The following is a 23,491-nucleotide window of genomic DNA, read 5'->3' on the forward strand; positions in this document are numbered from 1 at the left end:
CCTTCCTTTGCGGAATGGTAACTTAGATTCTTAAACGCAGAGGAGACACTTTTGAGTGCAGTTCATATAGGCCCATCACTGTTGCTTGCAATATTAGTAAGGATTTTGAATATGTTCTGCTCCCATATAGTATTGAACGAACTGCGAAAGACTCTAACCAATTTGGATTTCAACCTCGTATTGGGTGTCAACATGCGCATAAAGTCTTAGCTTCAACTCTTTATGATACTCAGTCTAAACGTTATGAATTACATATTTGCGCTTCGGATTTGTCTAAAGCCTTCGATAGTATTTGTCATGCACAAATGTGGCACTCTTTGTCAGAGTTTGGAGTGAACCCTTCTGTCATACATGTACTTAAATTTTGGTAAGTAATTTGTTTCTTCGTTTAAAATATGGTACAGTGTACTGCGGTAATATACCAGTTCAATCTGGAGTACGACAGGGTGGGGTGCTATCACCTTATCTATTTAATGCTTGCATTTAAAATGTGTTATTAGGAATCAAGCCTACGTATTTTTATAATTTATCTGATGTGTTTTATATTGCGTATACGGACGACCTGATAGTTTTAAGCTGAACCAAGTCTATTTTGGCATTATCGGTGCAACGTATTTTAATGATGTTTCGAGAAGTTCTCTTATTTTTTTTTTCAATTTAGAGGGGAGTATTTCGAACAAATAAATGGTTTACCTATGGGGGCCCCTTTATTAGCTAATATTTTTGTGGAGAATATTGAAACAATTGCGTTAGATTCATATTTTTTTAAACATATTTTCTGGGGCCGGTATATGGATGACATTATTTCAATATGGGATTCTGGGGAGGATTCTGGGGAGGAATTGTTTGGGGGGAGAGGGATTTAAAATTTACAGTTGAATTGGAAGAGAATGGGAAACTTCCTTTTCTTGATGTTCTTCTTTTGAAAAATCAAAATAGTCTGGATTTTGAAATTTACAGAAAACCGACAAATAACAATAGATTTTTGTCTTATAGTTCCGGTCACACTCGCCAAGTAAAAATTGGTTTGATCATTTCTTTAGCTGACCAGATCTTTAGTATTTGCTCTCCAAAATTTGTTGAGGAGGAGTTGTCTTTTCTAACGAAAATGCTAATAAGCACCATGTATCCAGAATGGTTAATTAACCAGATTTTTTCAAAAAGAAGAAAAAAGTTTCTAGAGATTTCTAAGGAAGTCTTGGAGACAACTCGGGAGAAGGATGTTTTTTGTTCCTTACCATATATACCCGGGCTAAGCGAAAAACTTAAAAGAATTTTACAAAGCAATGGTCTAAGGGTAGCCTTAAAGAGTAATATTACTTTGGGTAGTTTTCTAAATTCTGGAAAGGATCTAACTTCTTTGGGGCAACAAAGTGGGGTTTATCAGATCCCATGTACTTGCGGAAGCTCATATGTGGGACGTATTAACCAGAGTTTGGAAATGAGATTATTGCAGCATAATGATTCTATTTGTTCGGCTTTAAAGCAAGATTCTAAGTCTGAAGATTTTACTTCAGCCCTTTCACAACCTATTTTTAATTTTCCAGACCATTTTATTTTATTCGAGAATGTCTCTTTTATTTCTAGGGATCGAGGTTTAAAGCAAAATTTTCGTGAAATTCTTGAAATAAAGAAAATCTTATTCAAGAATATTGCTTTGAATTGGGATTCAGGTGAATTTGGGCTGAACTCTATCTATGATAATTTATTAAAATCTGACAGAGTAGAGTTCAATTCGCCAAATGCAGTTGACCTTTGTCCAAATGTTATATCATTGAACGCTAATGAACCGAATCCAAGAAGGTCAAAGAGGCTAGCTTCCGCCTTTTCTTTGAAAACAAAAGTTTAAACTTTTGTTTTAAATTGTTTTAGTTTAGTTTTACTACTGATGACGGTCACTGTATATGTGACCGAAAGATCTGGTATATTTTGTGAAATTTATTATACACTGTATATTAAAAAGGATTTTATCCCTATTTTGAACTTTCATTTTATCGTCTTGCTTCCAGTTGAAAAAAAAAACTAGTTTTTTTATTTAATTTACAGTAAAAAGTGGGTATATTAGGCCTTACATAACCAAAGATCATGCACACATTTTCATATACATAATTGCATAGGAGCAAGAACAAGGCATGGGTGCCAATTGGGGTGGGGGGAGAGTAAGTTCAGAAGAGCATTTGGTCCCTTAAATTTTTCAGAGAATTCTCATTTTAAATTTTTTTTTTCAGTATTTTCATTGGAAAAACTGAAAAAACAGCAAAATTGCCTGCCCTCAGGTCTTGAAAAATATTTCACCCCCTCCTAAATTTTGTGAATTGACGTCATGGGAATAAGCTACATATAAGATACTTATATAGAAACAAGGGTATTGTAACAATTGATGAATTATATTTTGTTTAATCGTATGGTTCACAAAGATCGCAATGATTAAGTCTTACATTATACCTTTTGAATTAATGCAACCACGGTGTCCTGAGCAGCCATATTTAACTGAAAAACACTTTTACGAACTTTAGATCGATATATTTTTGCAGGTCCAAAGTAGCCTAGTCTTTAATGTTTAGAAAAGTGTATTCTCTCGACCGCTGTAAATTTTTTGGCAACAATACTTTTTTTAGACTGTAGCTCTTATAAACCCTTATATCCTCTTCCAACAGAATCCTATTCGAGATACAAAGTACCACATAAACTATTCGAGAAATATCCAGGCTCGTATTTTCTTTCAAATCTCTTTCACTTTCTGGACCGTATTCTTTTAAATCGTCAATTTGGCAGAATTTGGTAGGAAAAAAAACTTGAAAACTTGTTGTTACTTATAGTTCATAGAAATCAACAAACTCAAATAAACCTAAGTGTATGACGAGCCCGATCTCAAAACCCTGACATTTTGCCAGAGCTTTTTTCAGTTTATTTATCCATTTAGCCATTTAGCAAATTTATCCATTAGCAAATTTAGAAATTTATCTATTTGCAAATTTATCCATTTAGCAAATTTAGAAATCCATAGCGCCCTTAGAGGATATCACCATGGACTTCATTGTATATGATTAACTAGTTATTTAACTTAATAATTAATAATATTCATTATAATATAATAGAGTTTGAGGAGGGCTCGTTCATTGATAATAATTTTATTTTTGTTCATATTTTTTAATATACTTCGTTGACAAAGATTTGATTAATCCTTAACGTACCATAATTATAATAATGTTTTAATAAAAAAGGATAGCAATAGTCAAAATAGTCAAGATAATGATCAATGATATAGATTAATGAATGTTTTCTTTGTCAATAAGGGAATCAATGACATATATCTCCTGCCCCCTCCCCCTCACAAAATGAGAGGTCGTCGTGGTGGGCAGAGTCAAAGAGATAGAAAAGCCAAAATCAGAAGAAGGAAGCGTGTGTTAGTGTTGGTCACGCGAAGCCTCCTAGTTAAGATTTATGTAGGTTTTAAAAAAAAATACCACACTAATATTTTTTTTATTTCATTTTGTTTATAATAATTTGATTTGTTATCAATATATCATAACCAAAACCATAATTTAATAAAAAAAAATTGTAACAATATTCAAAACGATGATTAATAATATGGATTAATGAATATTTTTTATGTCAATAAGGGAATCAACAACATACCCCCCCCCCCCCCACAAATTGAAAGGTCCCCTTAGTGGGCAGAGTCAAAGAGCTAGAAAAGAGAGTAGAGGACAGATTCTCGATGGTTTTTGCAATTTGTTCCATTTTTCCAAGTTAAGAATTTCATTCTAAAAATTAGTGTGGCAGTAGGTTGATGGCAAAATCTGACTGCAAATTTTGCAGTCTAGCTTCTACTTTTTATTCTATATCTACGGTCATAATATTTTCCTGAATATAACCATGAATGAAAGAAAAATTAAAAAATTTGATTAAAAAATTTAAAAAAAATTGAAGTTTTATTAAATACAAATATTTCACAGGTCATATAAAACACTATACTCATAAAAAAAAACTACTAGAATTAGACACACAATTTTAATTGCCTTATTTTTAATCACAAGAAATCGAACTAATACAATCCTACATCAAAAGACAACAACAAATATTTCAGATATATTAATTACATAAAATAAATGACACAACTATACACACAACCTAACGCCTACCTACTTGTGAAAATTTTTTTTTTATGAAAGGGCACTTTTAAAGTTAAAATTTAGAAAAAAATTATATATAAGAACGCAAAGGGTTACATTTGGCAACACTGCGAGAAGTCACAACATAAATCAACTGTGTCTCTTTTTATCTTCTTCGATTTCTCGTTGTCTCGCTTCAATCTTTGCGTTTTGCTCTTTCATTTTTAAGAGTAGAGGATCAGTATGATTTAAACCTGCACAAAGAGATATCGTTAAAAAATTAGCGTCAAATTTAGACAGCGTTTCCATGTCACTGGAAATAAAAATACAAACAATAGCCATGTGTAAAAAATAAAAAAATAATAATGAAAAATATAAATAATACCAATAAATAAGAATTACAAAATAAAAATTAAAATTAATAATGAAACAAGTAAAAAAATTAAAATAAATAATACAGAAATAATATATGTGAATATGTATAAAATAAAAATAATTTTAAAATTTTAACAATAAAAAATATAAAAAGCTTATCACTGTTAGAAAAAATGTTGTCAGTAAAAAATAACTCTAGCAATGAGAAGTTTAGAGGCAACTATAAATTGCAACGGGCTACTATACATTGTCTTGATACATTAGAAAAATATGAGCTTATCATAATTTCCTTTTTTTCAGCTGAAAAGGCCTCCATTAAAAGTGATCTTCAGACATCATTTTCAACCAATCAGAGACCTTTTCCCTTGGCAAATCTACAAAAAAATTGTGATTGAACACGGGGTAACTTGTTTAGGCACGTGGTGAATATTTCAGGAACCAAGTGTTTTAATGGGAATCTTTTCAGAATCAGTTCACTAGGCTTTTGGGGGTCAATCAAAACCCGACCTAGAACAAACTCTCTCACCCTTTTTACAAGGGAACTGAGGATGCCTCAAAAATTCAAATGACCACTATAAAACGAACCATATTTAACCATGCAGTTTTATCAACAAGATGGTCACCTAAAATAACCACATGGTCATGAGAATAAAGAGCGTTTCCGAGAAATATTTAAATACTTAGAGGGGAGAGGGGTAAGCCTCTTAGGGAGAGTTTTTATTAGGAGTGAAAACCTGTTCATAAACCTCTTCAGCCAACTCAAATAAATTTATACGTGAAAGAGGAGCCTCTTATACAAGACGGATAACAGATTTAAAATATTTCAGTTCGAGGTCACCAGACAAATTAATCTCTATTATTCCCCCCATGGCACCCTCAGGAGATTTTCAAAGGGGGGTAAAAACACATCAAGGAGCTTTGTTTTTAGCATGGTTCAAACGGAAATATTATTCAGTATCCTCTTCAGATACATTTTTAAAGGTTTTCTAGTTCCCTGAAGTGGTAAGGGGATAAGGGGACATACCTGGTGGTGCCAAAGATGAGAAGTGAGTTAGCTAACTTCTTGTAAGGCATGATAAACATTAATATAATGTGTAATTTAGAGACAAGAGAGTAGAAAATTTAAGCCTAGTTTTGAATAAAAATATATTATAATATTTTGAATATTTAAGGTTCGAAGATGAAGCCTTTATTATGTAAAATCCCCAGTCAAAAGCTACAAGGGTTTTAAACTAATAATTTACATACAATAACACTGGCCAATGTAATATGTATCTTTCATATACTTTTAATTTTTGACTGAAGAATGTTTCGGGAAATGATTCTTTGACAAATGAACTTTTTACGGTAGTATCATGTTTTTATCAATGTTGCCATGTGAACAGCGAAAAGTAAAATTAATCAGTTAACGTTGGCAACACTTTTCGTTCGTAAAAATTCAAACTTTAACAATCTATTGATTAAAGACAAATACAAATATACCTTCAAGGAAAAGCTACTCCTTTTTCAGCTATTTCATGTCATATTTCTAAGCTTACCTTTGCTGATTTTATACCCATGTTTCTTTTATTAAATTTGGCACCAGCTACTACCAAAAGCTGGGCTGCTGCGTATAGAGGTATTTTTACTAAAAAACTGAATTCTCGATTTTCTATTAAAAAAAAATCTATATGTTTATTAACAAAGAGCACCGGTAACTATAAGAGTAGAAACTGGCACTAATGTCAACAAAAAACATCAACGCCATCTAGCGTTTGGCGACACCTAGTATTTCTTGAAACTCCGTGACTGTTTTTCCATCAGGAGCTTAGATAAGACACTTACTACTACCCCTAACATTAATCAAATTAACTCTTGTTATTATTGCAATGAAAAAAAAAAAAATGCCATGTGCCGAGCAACCCTAGATTGCGTCAACAGTTCTTTAGTACGAGTTCCCACTCTTATAAGCTATCCACACTCTTTGGTTGTGAACTTAAACAATTAGATTTCAATGTCCTTGGTACTTCATGGCTATCCGGTCAAGATATCCATTATAGTTGAATCTTGAAAAGTTTTTATACTCCTTCAAGAAATGTTTCCACATTTTTTTGTACAACCCTTTTCTCCTATGTAGCAAGCAACACAGAGGCTGTTTCCAGGGGGGTTTGAACCCCGCCCCAACAAATATTTGTCTGACTCGTAAAACAGTAGCAAAAATGGATATAAGCAATTTTTATGCGTTGATTGAGGGTTGTTTTTGTGTAACCAAACGCCCCCCCCCCCGCAAAAAAAAAATCTTGTGCAAAACACCCCCCTAAAAAAAATCCTGGAGACGGCCCTGAGTTATACGCTCGACGCTTTTTACTGGCAAATCAACAATGTATTTTTGAAATTATGAGACTAAAAGTGTCATTTGAAACTTGGATGACCCTCTCCCATAAATCCATAAGTGTTATTTAGAACACTTATGAACACAAAGTGGACACTTATGAACACTTTGGATTCATAGAATCCAAAATCCATAAGTGTTCCATAAGTGTTATTTCTCATGTAGAAGCCAAATAACTCCCATATCTTACAAAAAGGCGGTTATTTGTTTAAGGTAAACTTGGCTACCCCTTCACCGGGGGGGGGGGTACTGGCCCACTTTAGGTTATATCTTCAATTTTCCTCCGAAGCCCAAAGAGCAAATATTAATAAATGTTAGTAAAATGCTTGGTTTTGGAGACATTTAGCCCTTTCCTGAAAAACTTATAAACCTAGGCATTGATCACCATGTTGATTTAAGGACCAAAACACATCCAACAACTTTATGAGGTAGGAAGATTTCTCTATGGAGAAGGGACTACGCTGAATAAAGAGTCCACTTTCAGCCCCGACGATGTTATTGCATGTGTAAAGGTATCTTCATGAACTTGTAGAGTTAGAGGGGATAGTAGTGTTCTATGAACTAAATTGTCATCTACAACCCTTCCCCATTCGTTCGTTTTAAACGTCCCTTCCCCAGTAATTTTTTTTTTAAAGTATACTGAAAGTGAACACTTTAAGAACAAGAAACAAAAGAAATCCTATTAACCCCGAAATTAACAGTTTAAACATCACAATTTTGTGAATCTAAAAAACCACATTCTCAGTGGAGGAATAATTTTTTTTTTTACGGAATCATAAGGAATTTAGTACCCGGCTATAGTAAGGAAGGGTTTTATACAAAAACAATAGTTAACAAAAAAATTATTACCTAAAGGGAGGTGGCACCTTGGGTCGAGACTTTACCACCAACAAAATTAATACCACAACAATAATTGATAAATATATATAAAGAAACATCATTTTTTACCACCGAAGATTATGCATCATCATAATTCCTCATCAGAACATATAACCAAAAGAAGAGGTAAGGGGTAGTTACATCAAGGTCATCTCCTCTAGAATACTCTAATTTTTCAAAAAGCACCCTAAATACTACAAACTTGAATTCTAGCAAGCCGTTCTAACCCTTGGGTCAAAGTGTCGAATTTGATAGCTGCAAAGAGAAATACAAAATATCCTCCTAAGGGCTGGTTCTTATATGGACGGACCTTCATAATTTTATTGCTTTTGCCTTATCTACAGGACTACTAAGAGAGGTGGCCAACAGTTTTGAGGAGGATAACACGAGAGAGAAAAATGTTAAACTCTGCAACACACTTTGAAAAAAACTGCGAGCTTTACATACACAAATTCCTATAGATCGTCTACTTGACATCAAAACTTTAGCAGTACAGAACGATTATTACTCCCCAGAATAAACTTCTTTTTAACATACGATTCCAATAAATGCAAAAAAAATTTGAGCTGTTTATAGGCCAAGCTGCAAACCCCCTTTTTCCCAAGCTGCAAACCTCCTTTCCCAAGCTGCAACCTCCTTTTCCCCAAGCTGATAGTTCCCTTTTTCCGAAACGTCAATGCATTTATGGAAAACCTTAACCCCAACCCAAACAGAAATTCTTTGGTTGAAAATTTTAATAAAAATGTCACAGAGATGAGGTTTACCCCCACCCCTGCTCCTTCTAGAAAACGATTTAGGCCAACCAGATTACCTTAAGGAAAAGAAGAACAGAAAGTAAATTAAAATTTCTAAACTTAATTCCATATTTTACTCAAACATCATACCTTCTCCAGGTAAAAATGGGGGGGGGGCTTATAAAAATTTCGGGGGGGGGGGACTAAGACATATGCTGGCCGTGACAAGGAGCGTTTGCATGTTTAGTGGAGTGGCAATTTTGCCTCGAAATTTATGAAAACCCTATCGACAGTTGGTTTGTAATGACAAATAATACCAATCTGAAAAAAGTTAGCTAACTCCCTTTTCCCCTTAAATCCCAAGATATATATATGTCTTTTCCCCAAAATTAAACCTCAAAACACAAAAAAAGACCACTAACTTCCTCAAATATAAGTGTCATTACCCACAAATCACGGATATATTTGGAAATCGAGCACTCGATATTTTTTTAATGGTCACGTGACTAATTAACATGTTAAAAAGGCTACTGGTCAAAAATTTAAGAAAACACGGAGGTAATAGTAAACATTGTTTTAGCTCACATTATGGATCTGGGCCAGAAAAATTTCTTAAAGACTCCCGAAAAAAATTGGAACCTCAGAAATCTCCTTACATTAACGTTAACGAAAGTTAACAATTTTTATCTAATGTTAGCTTTCGTTTAAATCAGTTTTCGGGGGATTTTGGTGAGTGCTGTTCTCGTATGAACAAATTCGAGGGGAGTCGGGGAATTCAAAAGATGTAGTCAAACCCGCTAGAAGATCTTTGTTTGCTCCGAAGACTCAATCATGAAAACATGTTTTAAAAGCTGAAACCAAGAGTGCAGCTAGAGTTTCAGTTTTGAGGGAGAATAAAAAAATGTCCCGACAAAATCATCCATTGTGCCGACAAATTCAGACAAATAAGCTAAATTAAACTAGAACATAAAACTAAACATAAGTTAGTTTCAAGGCGTCAGCCTTGCGTTCCGATACCTTATAACGTGGGAGGGTGGAATAGCCCCTCCCCCTTAGATACGCACCTGGCTGGAACACTTGTGTACGGTGATTATTTTGTTTCATAAAATCTTTATAAAACGTCAATTTTTTTCACGAATTAAATTCTAGACGTTAAAAAACTTATTTTATATATTTTTCCTAGGGTTGACTTTTTAGAAGCGAAATTGACAAACTTTACACTTAGAAGTAGGCAAACACATTTCTTAAACTCAAAACACAAAGAGAATAGAGAATTGAAGACAACAAACTCACCTGACAGGAAAAACAACGCCATCTAACATTATACCTTCCTGTACCTTCTTTATCAAAATTTGATTTATTTATCTCATAGCGTTAATGAATTTGGTAACTAGAATACTTATGTACAGTGATTATTTTGTTTCAGAAAAAGATTAATAAAATGTCAATCTTTTTTGTAATTTATTATATTCTCAAAATTAATTTTTTTTATAAGCTAATTCATTTCTTTTAAGCCAAATTGTTAAATACGTATGATAAAGCAGGCAAATTTTTCTAATTTAAACACAAAGAGTATAGAAAACCTATAAGGCAAAAAAATCGCCTATAAAAAGACAACGTCATCTAGCGTGTCGCAACTGGCAATACCTGCATATACTTCTTAAAACCTGCTCCAAGTCTAATATACATTATTCCGTAGATAAAATCACACAGTAAGTAAATTTTTAAACTGGTATTTGTTTTGTATAATAGCATAGAGTTTGATAACCCATTTTTTAAATACGTAAAACTATCATAAATGTCTAAAAATACAACTAATATGATTTAACTTTCTATATAAAAAGCTTTGACACATGTGTGACTTGTATATCTGCGTGTTTGAAATGCCATTTATTTTTGCTCAGCTGTATAAACATGAATTGACTCCTGAAGGGGTGTTCAAATTGTAAAACAGGTAAATGATATAAAAATGGAGAAGAAGTAAAATTAAGCTCAATATAGGAGAATGGAGTGAAAATATTGACCTACAGGGAATGTCAAATGCCCTTCATTGAGGCATTGTAACTAAATGTCCTTATCCCCCCCCCCAATCAGAGGTTCCTAAGCATATCTCTTGTTAAATTATAGTATTATTTCTAGAAAATTCCAAACCAGAACAGCAATAATACTCATACCAAAAATTCTCATCCCCCAAGAAAACTCATACCATATACTCAGCTAGCATCATTATGTCGAAAAGCTTAAACCTTCTTAGTTTTTAATTACCCCCTCCTTAATCTTACCTTAATAAACGCCTCTACCAAGAGATTCTGAGGGTATCTTTTGTTAAAATTATTTTTTCACTGAAAAAGCAATAGACATTGCAAAACAAGTTAAGGTACTTGTATGATATACCCCAACCACTCAAGTTGTTCATGTATTGACGCACTGTAAACCGGTTTCTTTCAACTTAGCCTGAGAAAAGCAAAGAGAAGTGACACAATACATGGGAAATATATAATTTGGGCTATATATTTGCACATTAGGGGGTGAAGGGGCTAAAGTATTTGGACAGTGTGAAGTCACAAAACAATTCTTACTTCATAATATCAGAATAATTGTAGCTAACACATTTTGCTTGTAGACCCGCTGTACTTTATCCCCACCCCCTTCCCCCGAATGTAAATATATATATATATATATATATATATATATATATATATATATATATATATATATATATATATATATATATATATATATATATAGCCCAAGTTTGTTTCTAAAGTATTATGTTTAATCATACTTGGGTATATTTTATTAGGATTAACCTAACTTCACTTCTTGAGCGGTAGGGGTATATCATACAATTGCCCAGGTGGAGTGATGGAGTGTTGTGGATGGAGCGAAAATCTTAACTTACATGGATTGTCAAATACCATCCTTTGAGGTAACGTAACCAGATGTCCTTACCCCCCCCCCCCCCTGTAAGAGGTTCCTAAGCATGTCTCTTGTTAAGTTATATTATTATTTTAGAAAAGCCAAAACCAGAACAGCAATAAAACTCAAACCAAAAATTCTTATACCAAAAAAATTCATATCAGCATTTTGTCGACAAGCTTAGGTATTTATAGTTTTTAATTACCCCCTCCTTACATATCTTACCATAATAGCCCCCCCCCCCCCGAAGAGGTTTCTGAGGGTACCGTATGTTGAAATTATTTTTACTTGAAAAATCAATGGACAAGACGAAAAAGAAACAAAAGACGTAAAAAAGCTTTGTTTAAATAGCAATCTGTTTCAAAACTCTCATTAACTCAACTATCAACATGACTTCGACATGTTTTGACCTTCTTCGTTTTTAGATAATGCACTGAAAATATTTAACATCTAAAATATAAGAAAAACACATATAATAACAATATAAACAATACGAAGGGCAGTTATTCACATTATTTATTCATTCACATTTATTTATTCACTTTATTCACATTATTTATTTATTTATTCACATTAACAATTTATTTATTCACATTAACCATAGCAAACTATATTTTAACTTTAAGACGGAAATGAAAATTCAGCAAATTTAAAACTGCCAAAAATATGATAATTTGAGTACTGAGTCAAAGATACTACACTTGCAAAATAGAAAAATTGTTTTTCAAACTAATTTAAAATCTATAAATCAATTAATTACAAAAGCTAAAGGAAAATATTCCATACATACAAGGTGTTAAGGGAAGTTTTAGTTCACTTCGACTGCCAGATTTGAACTGGCCGAAATTATTTTTTTTTTTTTTTTTTTTCGGGCAAAAAAATATGATAGAAATAAAATAATCACGTATCCGTATCAAACTTTCTAAAAAAAAGGCAAAATTCCACATTTTTTTAGATAAGGGATTGAACCTTCTGTAACAATGTATCTTTACTGAATTTGATGCTGTAATTTTCAGCAAGATCCACTCACTCTTTTGGTGGTGTCTCCCCAATGGGGTTGATTCATGAGAACTTAAGAGGAAGGCAAAATGAATTTTTCGAAATCTAACGGGGAGGGGAAATTTTTTTTTTTTTTTAATCTTTGTAAATGAAAATGCACAATAAAGGCATTTTTCAATGAAAAAACTATTTCTTTAATCTAGGAGTGAGCAAAACATATTGTTAGGGGAAATGCACCCCTCCCCCCAGGTGACGCACCTGTATTTTCTCCCTTTATTTAAAATTAGGCAAGTTAACTCAGACTAATAATTTTCAATGAATAATTTTAAATTTATTGAATTTTGTGTGTTTAGAATCAACATAAAAAGTATTTTCTCTTGTTTTACGTTTATTAACGACATCATTTTTTTCAAACCTCCGATTACTAGTGGCAAGAGTCGCTCTTTACTCATAGTTCGTTGGCACAAACTGTTTGATATCTTGTTTGTTTCAGTTTTGACCGGAAGCAAAAACAAGAGCTGGAAAAGTTTTCATGTTTTTCAGTGGATATGCTCTGGAGAAGTCGAGAGCTGCTTTTTTCCAAGAGTTTTATAGGCTATTCTAGAAAGCAATTAAACAGACTTGATAGGCTCTGGATGATTTGAGAAAAAAAAAAAACAACTAAATATCTTGAATGTACAGTAGAAGATAAAATGTCCTGAGATTAATACTTAGACAGTAATGTCTAAAATTGTACTATAGTGTCAAAATTACACTAAAATAAAGTTAAAAAAATGAATAAAACATAGTTAAAAATGAGTGATTTGTAAAATAAAGCAAAAAAAAAAAAAAAAAAAAACACGGGACAAAAATATCACAGATATCACAGCCTGATTTTGCGAATAGTTTCAATTTAACAGCGAAAACAATATCCTGTTATCATGGTCGTACCCAGGACTTTTGTTCAGGGGGAGGGAGTGACAAAACGAACACCACAAAACAAATCAAAAACATATTTATGTGCATTTTTGTTACCTTTTTTATGAGTTGGACACAATTTCGGAGAAGGGGTAAATCCGGTGCCCCCCTCTATCCTGGATACGGCCTTGCCTGTAATACTTTTAAAACCTAAAATAAAATATCACGACAAGAAATGGCACAAGTAGTTTCGTCACCTGATATTCTTCTTACCCTCATATTTTAATGCGACGCTTCTTCCCACAGAATCCAATGATCGCGTACTGCCTGCAATTTAAAGAAAAATTTGATTAGTAAACTATATTAGACAATTCATTTGAAGGCCAAATAGAGATACAGGAGGCCACTTCTTAGCCAGATAGAAAAAATTAAAATATCTTACTCCACATCCCATCACCAAACATATATCGGAAATAGGCACCATTAAATTCGTTTTGTTAATAGGAATTTGGAATAATTATTTTGGTGTTTTTATTATTAATTTGATTATCTTCAGGTTATCGATTAGTACATAATTAGCAAATAATAAATCAAATTATCAATTTGATTTACGGTAATACTAATAGAGAGAAACGTGATGTCAAATGGGTTGTGATTAGAGTCTATATCTTTTAAGAAAATTAAAATAAAAACGCCTTCACCCCCTGAACACATCTTGGCTCTATTCAAACATGAAATCCGTGGTTTTCTAAGACCTTTCTTTTAATTCTTGCTAAATTATGAAGTGCTTAGGACAGCATTACATTTCGTAAGTGATGCTACATTGAGCCATAAAAGTACTGCACAACTTGCAGTACTGCATAAAAGTACTGCACAATTAGTTAAATTTAACAACGCTTTTCGTCCGTAAAACCTAAAACATTAACAATCTATAGGTTCCCGAGTAGTTCAACAACACCTTCAAAGAAAAGCGCCACCTGATTAAGCAATTGAGTCACATCTTCTTTTGCTGTTTTTGTGTTTAGTGTTTTTGCCGTTTTCAGTCTCATGTTTTTAGCTTATTTTTGCTGTTTTTATGTTTAGTGTTTTTGCCCTTTTCAGTTCCATATTTTTTGCTTATTTTAGCTTATTTTTGTTGTTTTTGTGTTTAGTGTTTTGCCGTTTTCAGTCCCATGTTTATAGCTTATTTTTCCAGTTTTTTCCTTTTCTTAGTGCTTGTGTTGTTTTTAGCCACACGTTTTAGCGTATTTTTGTTGTTTTTCACCCACATTTTTGTTATTAATTTGAATCCCACTAGTGGCCAAAACTCCTTAACTACAAAAATGTCTTATTCATTAAAAGCTGCTTTTTGTATTTTTTTTTTTTTAAGAAATATAGGATTATGTAAGTTTTCACACGATCAGTCCAAAAAAAAAATCATATTTCATTTTCAATGTTCCTAGACCTTTTATGTTTGCTCATAGAAAATATTGCGACTGCAAAATTTTTCTTCTACCGGTTTAATATTCCTCACAAAAGAAATAATCAGGGTTTCAAAGACGTAATAATCTACCGCTCCAGAATGTTTCTTCCCTGAATTAGGAATAAAGTGATCTACTACCAGTACTAACAACCCGCTGCAGCACCAAGTCACCTGAGGCCAACACAGCTACGAACACTCCTCCATCTCCACCTATTCACAACTTCCCTCTTTACACCCTCATAGGAAGCTCCAATTTTTCTTTGAGAACAATCTGGTTTTCGTTTGGCCGTAGATGGTTGGCCGACAAGGACACCTTTTAGCACTCTGTTACCCTTCATCCGCACAACATGCCCTTGCCATCTCATCCTTTCTCTCATTATAGCCCTGGAAAGCAGGGTTGAACCATATTTTTTGTACGGCTTACTGTTTGAGATAAGGTCAGTCAGTCGGGTACCCTAAACAATCCGTAGGCATTTTCTCTAAATAAACATCGAGCACCCACGCTTCAAAACCATACTTGACCACTGTCATCACTGTAGCATCCAATATTCAAATTTTGGTTCGCAAACTTATCTTCCTGTTAATCCAAACCTTTTTCAACTAAAAAAAAAACCCTGGGCTTTGGCTATTCCACTTTAAACATTTCCATCGACTTCAATCCAACCACAAATGACTGGAAACACCCCAGAGGTAGACCAGGTAAAAGATGGGCGGAAGTCATACATGTTCGACTTACTACCAGGGACATTGATCCTGATGAAGCTCCAAACTCGCCCAGGACAGAACACTAGAGATGACTAAAGACGCTGACGGCTGGTTTCCTCTACGTTTGCAACGTTATTCCTGGCCAGAAGGAGTGTTTGGTTATAAAATGACCCATAAGTTAACATGGTATTCACATGATGGTAAGACAGCTAACCTTATTGATTATATTATTGTAAACCGAAGACTGGATGGATCAATAGAATATACTAAGGAGTATAGGAGTACTCTTATTAATTTTAAAAGTTAAAGTAAAGATAACCATCTAGTAGTGCCTGGGCTAATTTAAAGCTGAAATTTAGGAACGTTAATAATCTTCTGGTAAGCTAAGACGTTGGTAGACTCCAGAATGAGAATTAAGAGAAACTTTCCAGGAGCGCTTGAATACTAAACTGGAGAGTTTAAAATTTGACAATGTAAAAGATGGATGGAATAATTTTTGGAAAACAGTTTGTGAAGTCGCTGATAATGGCTTAGAGAAGAAAGCTATATACGCAGCTAGGAGTATTAGTGAAAATGTTTTATATTTAATAGACAGAAGGAGGGGTTTGTACAAGAGTGAAAGTACTATAAGGATGTACAATGACAGTACAAAAAGGATTATAAAATAGTAAGGCCCCGCGTGCTGATAGCGCGGTAAATGAGCTTTTAAAATACGGTGGTTACGAGGCTAGAGATAAATTACTGAAGATTATGAATATGATTTTTGAAAAATTGAAGCATCTAGCAATTCTAGGAAAACCATAACTAGACCTCTGTATAAGCATGGTGATAAGAGTGAGTGTGGTACTTAAAGAGGCATTAGCATGGTTTATGTGTGTAGCAAATCACTTAGGATCATGATACTTTTTAGACTGACAGAAATGATACTGTCGACAAAATTTAAGAAAATAAAAATGCAGTTTTAGGAAGAGTAGAGGATGCGTTGATCAGATTTATACTCCTAGATGAATATTTGAGAAGTGCCTTATTTATCAGGCACACTTAGTCCTCAGTTTCACAGATTAGGAGCAAGTGTTTTATCCAGCTGATAGAAAAGCTTTAGCGAAGGTCCTATCCTTGTATGGTATACCAAATAAACAGACTAAAATGACTAGCGCTATGTACGAGAATAAATCACTGTGCAAAGGTAGGAAATGAGGTTAGTAGTTGGTTTATTATTAGATCAGGATTTATGCAGGGTTGGGTTCTATAACCATTTATATGAATCATTTTGATGTACTTGGTCTAAAGAGCACAGCAAAGGCAATGGGAAAAAACTATTTATTTGTCAGGCTTTTCAAAATATTTTAATGGGCAAGTATTTCAAATACGAGTATAGACAGAAAATATTACGATACTTTGAAAATAAAACAAAGATATAATGGACAAAACGAGAAAGTGAAACCGACTCACGAAATCTGCATAACACAAATTTTCTGAATAAATTATAAGTCTTTTTATTATGGCGTTCCTTTAGAAGAACCCATAGAAAAGAATATTACCGAGATTTGACAACCCGGATGCATAGTGTGTTTTATTTTGTTTAACACTCCCCTTAGCATTCCATGGAGGTCTCAATTTAATGCCCATAGCCACTCCTGAATCAAAAAAATAACTATACTACCTACTACTGGTCTTAGAAACAGCCAGCCTTAGAAACAGCCAGCCTTAGAAACAACTACAAAAGAGCCTACCTACTGTCGCATTGGTTTTGTCATTTACTATCTATTACCGTGATCGAGAAAAGGGTAGGCTTTTTTGTATTTTTTTTTAATGCTAAAAATTCTACCTGTAATTAAAAATTATCAGTCGAGTCTGAATTAAAATTATTATTTTTAAAATCCTTACGTAAGTAATATCTATCACAAGTCAGTTTCTTTAAAAATAAATTTTAAAATTTTGGCTACTATGGGCCCTTGGTTGCTTTGTTAGGTTCTTCATGTCTTAATTAGGAACTAGTGGAGCTCTAATTGGATCTAGTAATACAAAGACGTATATAATACATGTTCTAGTTGGTTCTCTAGCTGGAACCTATATTGGGTATCATCAAATTACAACTGTCACATTGAGTCTCGAAAAACATGATGAAAGTAAGAGGCTTTACTTTAGTTACTTAGCTTCGAGACCCTATACTGAAAAATTACTTTTATGGTAGTAATATTTAGGCTTCAAGTAATTTTAGTAAATATAAAAAATTACTTAGGGGTCAATTTACCTTATTCTTAGACCTTAAAGAAAAGACATACCTCGCTTATGAAAGAATCAAAACTATAACGGTCTAGCTATAATTTTGAATATAATTTTGAGTAATAAAATAAATTTTGATATAATAAAATGATATCGATACACAATAAAAATGATTTTAATATTTAATAAATTGATTTTGATATATAATATCAAAATCATAGTAATGATTTTGATATAATAAAATGAAACACATTTTAATAGCTTTAAAAACATAAAATCCATGACCAGTCTGGACAGAATAGCCTATATAATGGGAGCAATATTTTAGCCCTTAGATTTTTTTCGTGTTTTTACAAATAATTTTTGCTCCTCCTATTTTCTAGCATGGTTTTACAAAAAAAAGTATGTTTCCCTCATAGTTGTGTTGCCCTTACATTGCCCTTACCTGTAAAGATCTTATGTTGCCCTTAATAGTTTCGCTACTCTGGACATACAAAAGAAGTTAAGTCTGCAGACGGGCACTTCAGTTATCAAGGGATTAAACAACCTTAATCCAAGACCTCAGATATATCTCACTTACAGATGACTAAAAACTATCAAACAAATGAGAAGAGTTTTATGTATAAGGTCAAATCTATTGCTACTTTTTATGGAATATTATAAAAAGATACGCAGATATTCAGATAGCATTCAATATTTCGTCCTTTGTGAATTCAATATTTCGTCCTTTGTGAATTCAATATTTCGTCCTTTGTGAATTCAATATTTCGTCAATATTAGACGTCCTTTGTGGCATATGCGTCGATGTTCCTACTTTATCTGATGGAAAAATATCCACTGATACGAAACTGAAACAGTCTTGATGTAGAATAGGCGATATTTGATAGTAGTATTTAAAGATTTGAAGACGCCCAAAAAACGCCCAAAAGGTAATTTGGTATTAAAATAGCCTAAGTGATGTTGAATGGGAGATAATAAATAGTTAAAGACACTAAAACATGCCGGACAAGTTCTTTGGGTCTTGAGATAGCCTACATGATGATGGATAAGAGTAAATAAAGTATTGAGGATACTAAAAACACCCGGGAGGATCTTTTAATTTTGAAATAGTCTAGGTGATGTTTGATAGAAATATATAAAAATATTAAAACAAATTATAAAAGCCCACGAAGGTCATTTGGTCTTGATATAGCCTAGAAGACAATTGAATTCAATTCAATTCAAACTTTTTATTTCCTCCGAATACGAAGAGTAAAAAAATAAATAAAAATAATAATAACCGCTAATCAACAGGCCATAAAATTAAGTACGCAAAGGCCTTCAATCAAAATTACCACACAAATTAACACTTCATTCAATAGATAATAAATTAACACTTAAAATTAACACTTCACAAATTAACACTTCATTCAAAAATTAAATCAAATAAATAAAATAAATTAAGCTTCGTGCGCAGCTCTATACAAATTATGAGAAAAAACAGGTAAATTGGATAAAATTTCTTTTGCTTTTTCTCCAAAACATCAACAGGGTTTTTTATTTTATATTTATTCATTAAAAAAGTATTTGATTCAGATTTAGAAAAGTGGCAAAGGAACTTAGCAAAATTAAAAAATGTGGTTTTTACATGCGCAATATTACTAATTCTCAAAAACGGGAGAAGCTATGAAAAAATTAAAATCTGAGGCAAAGCGACTGTATTATATACCCGAGCCAGTGATTTCCGAGAAAAAAGATCGCGAAGACAAATTACTGCCCCGAAACTAGACGCTACTCTACTTTTAACTTCTTTAGAAATAGAAGCACGACATAGAGCTAAAGTTGATCCATAAGGCACACCAAGATATAAAAAAGATTCCGAAGGTTTTAAAATACTATCATAAATACGAACGGAAATTTCTTAATTAACGAGATCATTAGCCTTAGGACCAAGAATTAAAAACTGACACTTTTCAGGGCGAAAACGAAGTCCATGCTCACTAAAAAAACTTTGCTAAAAAATTTGCTAAAAAGTGACTGAAGTGATCGACTCAAAAGGAGTAAATCATCTGCGTAAGCAATCCACAACAGAACATAACCTTTACCATAAATAAAAGTCAACTGAATTTGATCAAATAGCCCCGAAACAGTAATATTGAAAATCAAAGGAGAAATAATGCTTCCTTGTCTCAGCCCCCTACATAACTTAACATTATAATAACTAAACTGATTCTTCCACTTAATACGAATACGAGAGGAGCCATACCACTTTTTTAAAACCAAAACTACTGGTAGTGGGAAATTATTCTTCAGAAGCGCAGTCATAGCCCAAAATGGATAATTTGAATCATACGCCGCCGCAAAATCTAACGCAAGTGTATAAACTCTATCCCATTGCTTACAAAAGGATATTATTCTTGAAAGGAGGGTATGAGCAACATCCATGCTTAGACCCTTGAGGAACCCAATTTGATTCAGGCCTTGGTTCCAAGACTCCAAATACTTTAATAAAACTAACTCAAAAACTTATGCTAATCTGGCACGAAACAGTAATCGGCCTGTAATCAGAACATCGATTCGTATTCCCTCCTTTTTTTGAATGGCAGCACGAGAAAAGCTAGTTGGGAGAACTCCAGAAGAAAGAATAGCAGTAAAAAGAGTAGCGAGAAGAAGGATTGCTTTGGGGGATGCCCATTTTATATGGTTTGAATGTATACCATCATGATCAAAAGAATGCTTACTGTTTAGAGCTTTAATTGCTGCCGTTACATCTTGAACAGAAACAGATATTTTACTATTTGGGCGGGGCTTTGAAATTTCTTCCGATAATATAGAGTTAAGCCGTGATTCAACTGCCGCATCACCGGATAATAGGGGTGAGTTATTTATTGCTATTTTTATGGAAAAGGCCAAGGCCTCCCTGATTGAAAGGTAAAAAAAAAAAACACCCATTTGAATCAAAGAAACGTATTTGCTTCGTATTACGTTGGCTCAGAAAAAATGACCCTTCACCTTGAAAAGCTCACAAAATACCAAAAAATGACTTTTTACTACATTTTGCAACAAAAGAAGAAGCAAATAGGTTTCTTTGATTCAAATGCGTGTAGACAATCCCGTTTTTGCAGTTTTTTGAGTTAACAGCCTTTAAACCTTTCGAAATCGGAGATACCCCGATTCTTCTATTTGTTCCAACAGGTCATTTAATACAACAAATACGGATAAAGCCTTTTTAATAATCAAAACTTTTTTTAATTTATTTTTTTTTAATTTATTCCTTTTTTTAAAAACCTTTTTTTAATTTTTTTTTTAATTTATTCAAAAATCAAAACCTTTTTGGGGATATTTTTGTCAAGCGTTTTAAGAACTTATTTTCATCTTTTCCAATTTTTTCCTATAGGGTTAAATATGTATATATACATATAAATATATATATATATATATATATATATATATATATATATATATATATATATATATATATATATATATATATATATATATATATATATATATATATATATATATATATATATATATATATATATATATATATATATATATATATATATATATATATATATATATATATATATATATATATATATATATATATATATATATATATATATATATATATATATATATATATATATATATATATATATATATATATATATATTTTATTTATTTGTTTTTTTTTACAATCATCCAAAATTAAATTTTATACCATTTGAAACCGTATTCAACTACAATACTACTTCAAAATTAAAAATAAATCAATTTTTGTTTAAATGATTCTTTAAAAAATACGCTAATTTAGGATAAATTCTTACCCTGCCTGCTTGTTGTAATATCTGGACTTCTTTCACTTCCACTATTATCATAATTGTCCCTTTCCTGAAAGGCAAAAGGAATATATTGAAGAAACATACAGAAACAAATCTCACTATGACTACATGAAGGAGAAAAATCCCTCAAAAGAGTAACTGCCAGGAATCATCCACCCCTTAGGGCAATAAAAACTCCCCTTAAATCCCCCTAGCACAATTAAAAGGTGATTAAAATTTTTTTTACATATGTAAACAAAAACTAAAAAAAAGAAGTAAAACTAATTTACTATAAAGAATGAAAGAAGTAAAAAAAGAAAAAAAAAGATCAAAGCAAATGGGTAAGAAAATAGAAGAAGGGAGTTGTGCAAATATCAAATATATAAAATGGGTAAAATGTAAAAATTTAGGATACATAAAAACATCTGTATGAGAATGAATTTGTTTATGAAGAAAAATAGTGTTAAAATATGTAATAAAAAAGAGAGAGAGAGAAAAAAATCAAGTAACAACCATTGAAATTCATTTAAATAATTTAAATACAAATTTCTAAAAAAGTGTCTAATAAGAAAAAATTGCCATTTGTAGCTGATTCAGAAATGATAGTTATTATTTTCACTGATAGTAAAACTTAATAGTAAAATGTGAATATAAAAACAAATCCATAGACATTTCTAAAAGAGCCAGAAACCCCTAAAAAATAACGCCAGCTTTGCTGGGACGTTATTTTCGAGGGTAAAATAGAGTCATTTTTAGAAATTAGAAAAATAACGTCAGTTTTGCTGAGACGTTATTTCCGAGGGTTTTTAGGTTCTTCTTAAAAATTCCTGCAAATTTGTTTTTAAAATAACATTTTAATATTAAGGCCAAGTGAAATAAGAATGACCATTCCTGAATCAGCTACAAAGGGTAATTTTTTACCCTTAGTAACTTTTGGTTACTATGGACTGTTTTGAGCCCTTTTAGACGTTAAAGGACTCAAAATGTAATTTCCCCCAGAACCAGTTATTGAATTACGAAAGAGCATAAAAAAGGCATCAAATAATGCATTTATTTTCATCCAAGCTGAATTATATTGTCAACTACAAATTACACCATACACTCATTAGATGGAAGTTTGCTGCCTCAATAACATTCTAACGAGAGATAGATCTATCGGACAAGAATCTAGTGATGCTTCGAAGTCCTTGCTTTTTCTCCTAAACTCTCATTTCAGAGAATTTTCCTGGGTTGAGGTTATAAAAAGTGGCAATAAAAAAAAATCGTTATTCTTGAAGACAGCTTATCCTAATTAAGCGTTAGTGTTGTAAAATTACCGTGAAATAAAAGCTCGGTAAGTAAAACTTGGTAAGGTAAGATAAGGTACTCACTAGGAAATAAAGGGTAAAATTTAATGTTTTGGAGTTGCCCTGTAGCTACAAGATCAGTTGAACATTTTTTTTTCAGCATCACTTACAGCTTGTAATGAATTTTTTAATAATTCTGATTTTCCTTTGCTTAAAAAAGGTAATGCCCCTTCATCTAGAGTTTCGTTTACTTAAATATCAGTCTAGTCTGTCCTTTTGGTAATCTTGTGCCTAGGGTAATACCTCGGCAATTGGGCAGTTCCTGATTTCGGACATCCATTAAAAAAAAAAAATCATAATAAAAAACAAAATAAAAAATCCAATTTACCATTACTTGGGAGTAAAATCATACTTGTCATTTTTTTTCTACATTTAAGCCTAAAAAACGTTACCTTAACATCCTTGCTTATCTAAATAGCCGTATTCAGCCACATTCTCATATTAGATACATTTTATTGCTCATTTATTTATAAAAGTGTCGAATACAATTAAAAAAGAGGTTTGACATTCAGTCTTGGATTCTGATTCAGGTGACCGTAACTGTTCCGAAGCCCCTCCCCCCCCCCAAACGAAAGTCTTGGATACGGCCCTGAGGAGTATATATCAATTTCTATCTCTGCCCTCCCATCGTCTCTCCCTTCTAATTCTTGTAATTTA

General features: G+C 32.5%; 1 protein-coding gene across 6 annotated transcripts in view; it reads right to left on the reverse strand.

Annotated features, from left to right (window-relative positions):
* Positions 1 to 3,959: 3,959 nt before the first annotated feature.
* The window catches only part of LOC148942273 (uncharacterized), a 93,030-nt gene continuing 73,498 nt past the window's right edge, over positions 3,960 to 23,491 (reverse strand). For 4 of the 6 annotated variants that reach the window (XM_089103112.1, XM_089103111.1, XM_089103110.1 and 1 more), the window contains exons 11-13: positions 21,495 to 21,558; positions 13,563 to 13,616; positions 3,960 to 4,369 (exon numbers count right to left, since the gene is read on the reverse strand). In XM_089103112.1, the coding sequence (XP_088959238.1) occupies positions 4,266 to 4,369; positions 13,563 to 13,616; positions 21,495 to 21,558 (222 nt within the window). In that variant the 3' untranslated portion in view covers positions 3,960 to 4,265. Of the gene's footprint in view, positions 4,370 to 13,406; positions 13,617 to 21,494; positions 21,559 to 23,491 lie in introns of all 6 variants that reach the window. The other 2 variants (XR_016143147.1, XM_089103113.1) reach the window with 2 other exon arrangements.

The sequence above is a fragment of the Artemia sp. Qi Xiang Cuo genome, chromosome 17 (genome assembly GCF_049724085.1).
Source record: "Artemia sp. Qi Xiang Cuo chromosome 17, ASM4972408v1, whole genome shotgun sequence".
NCBI classification, from domain to species: domain Eukaryota; kingdom Metazoa; phylum Arthropoda; class Branchiopoda; order Anostraca; family Artemiidae; genus Artemia; species Artemia sp. Qi Xiang Cuo.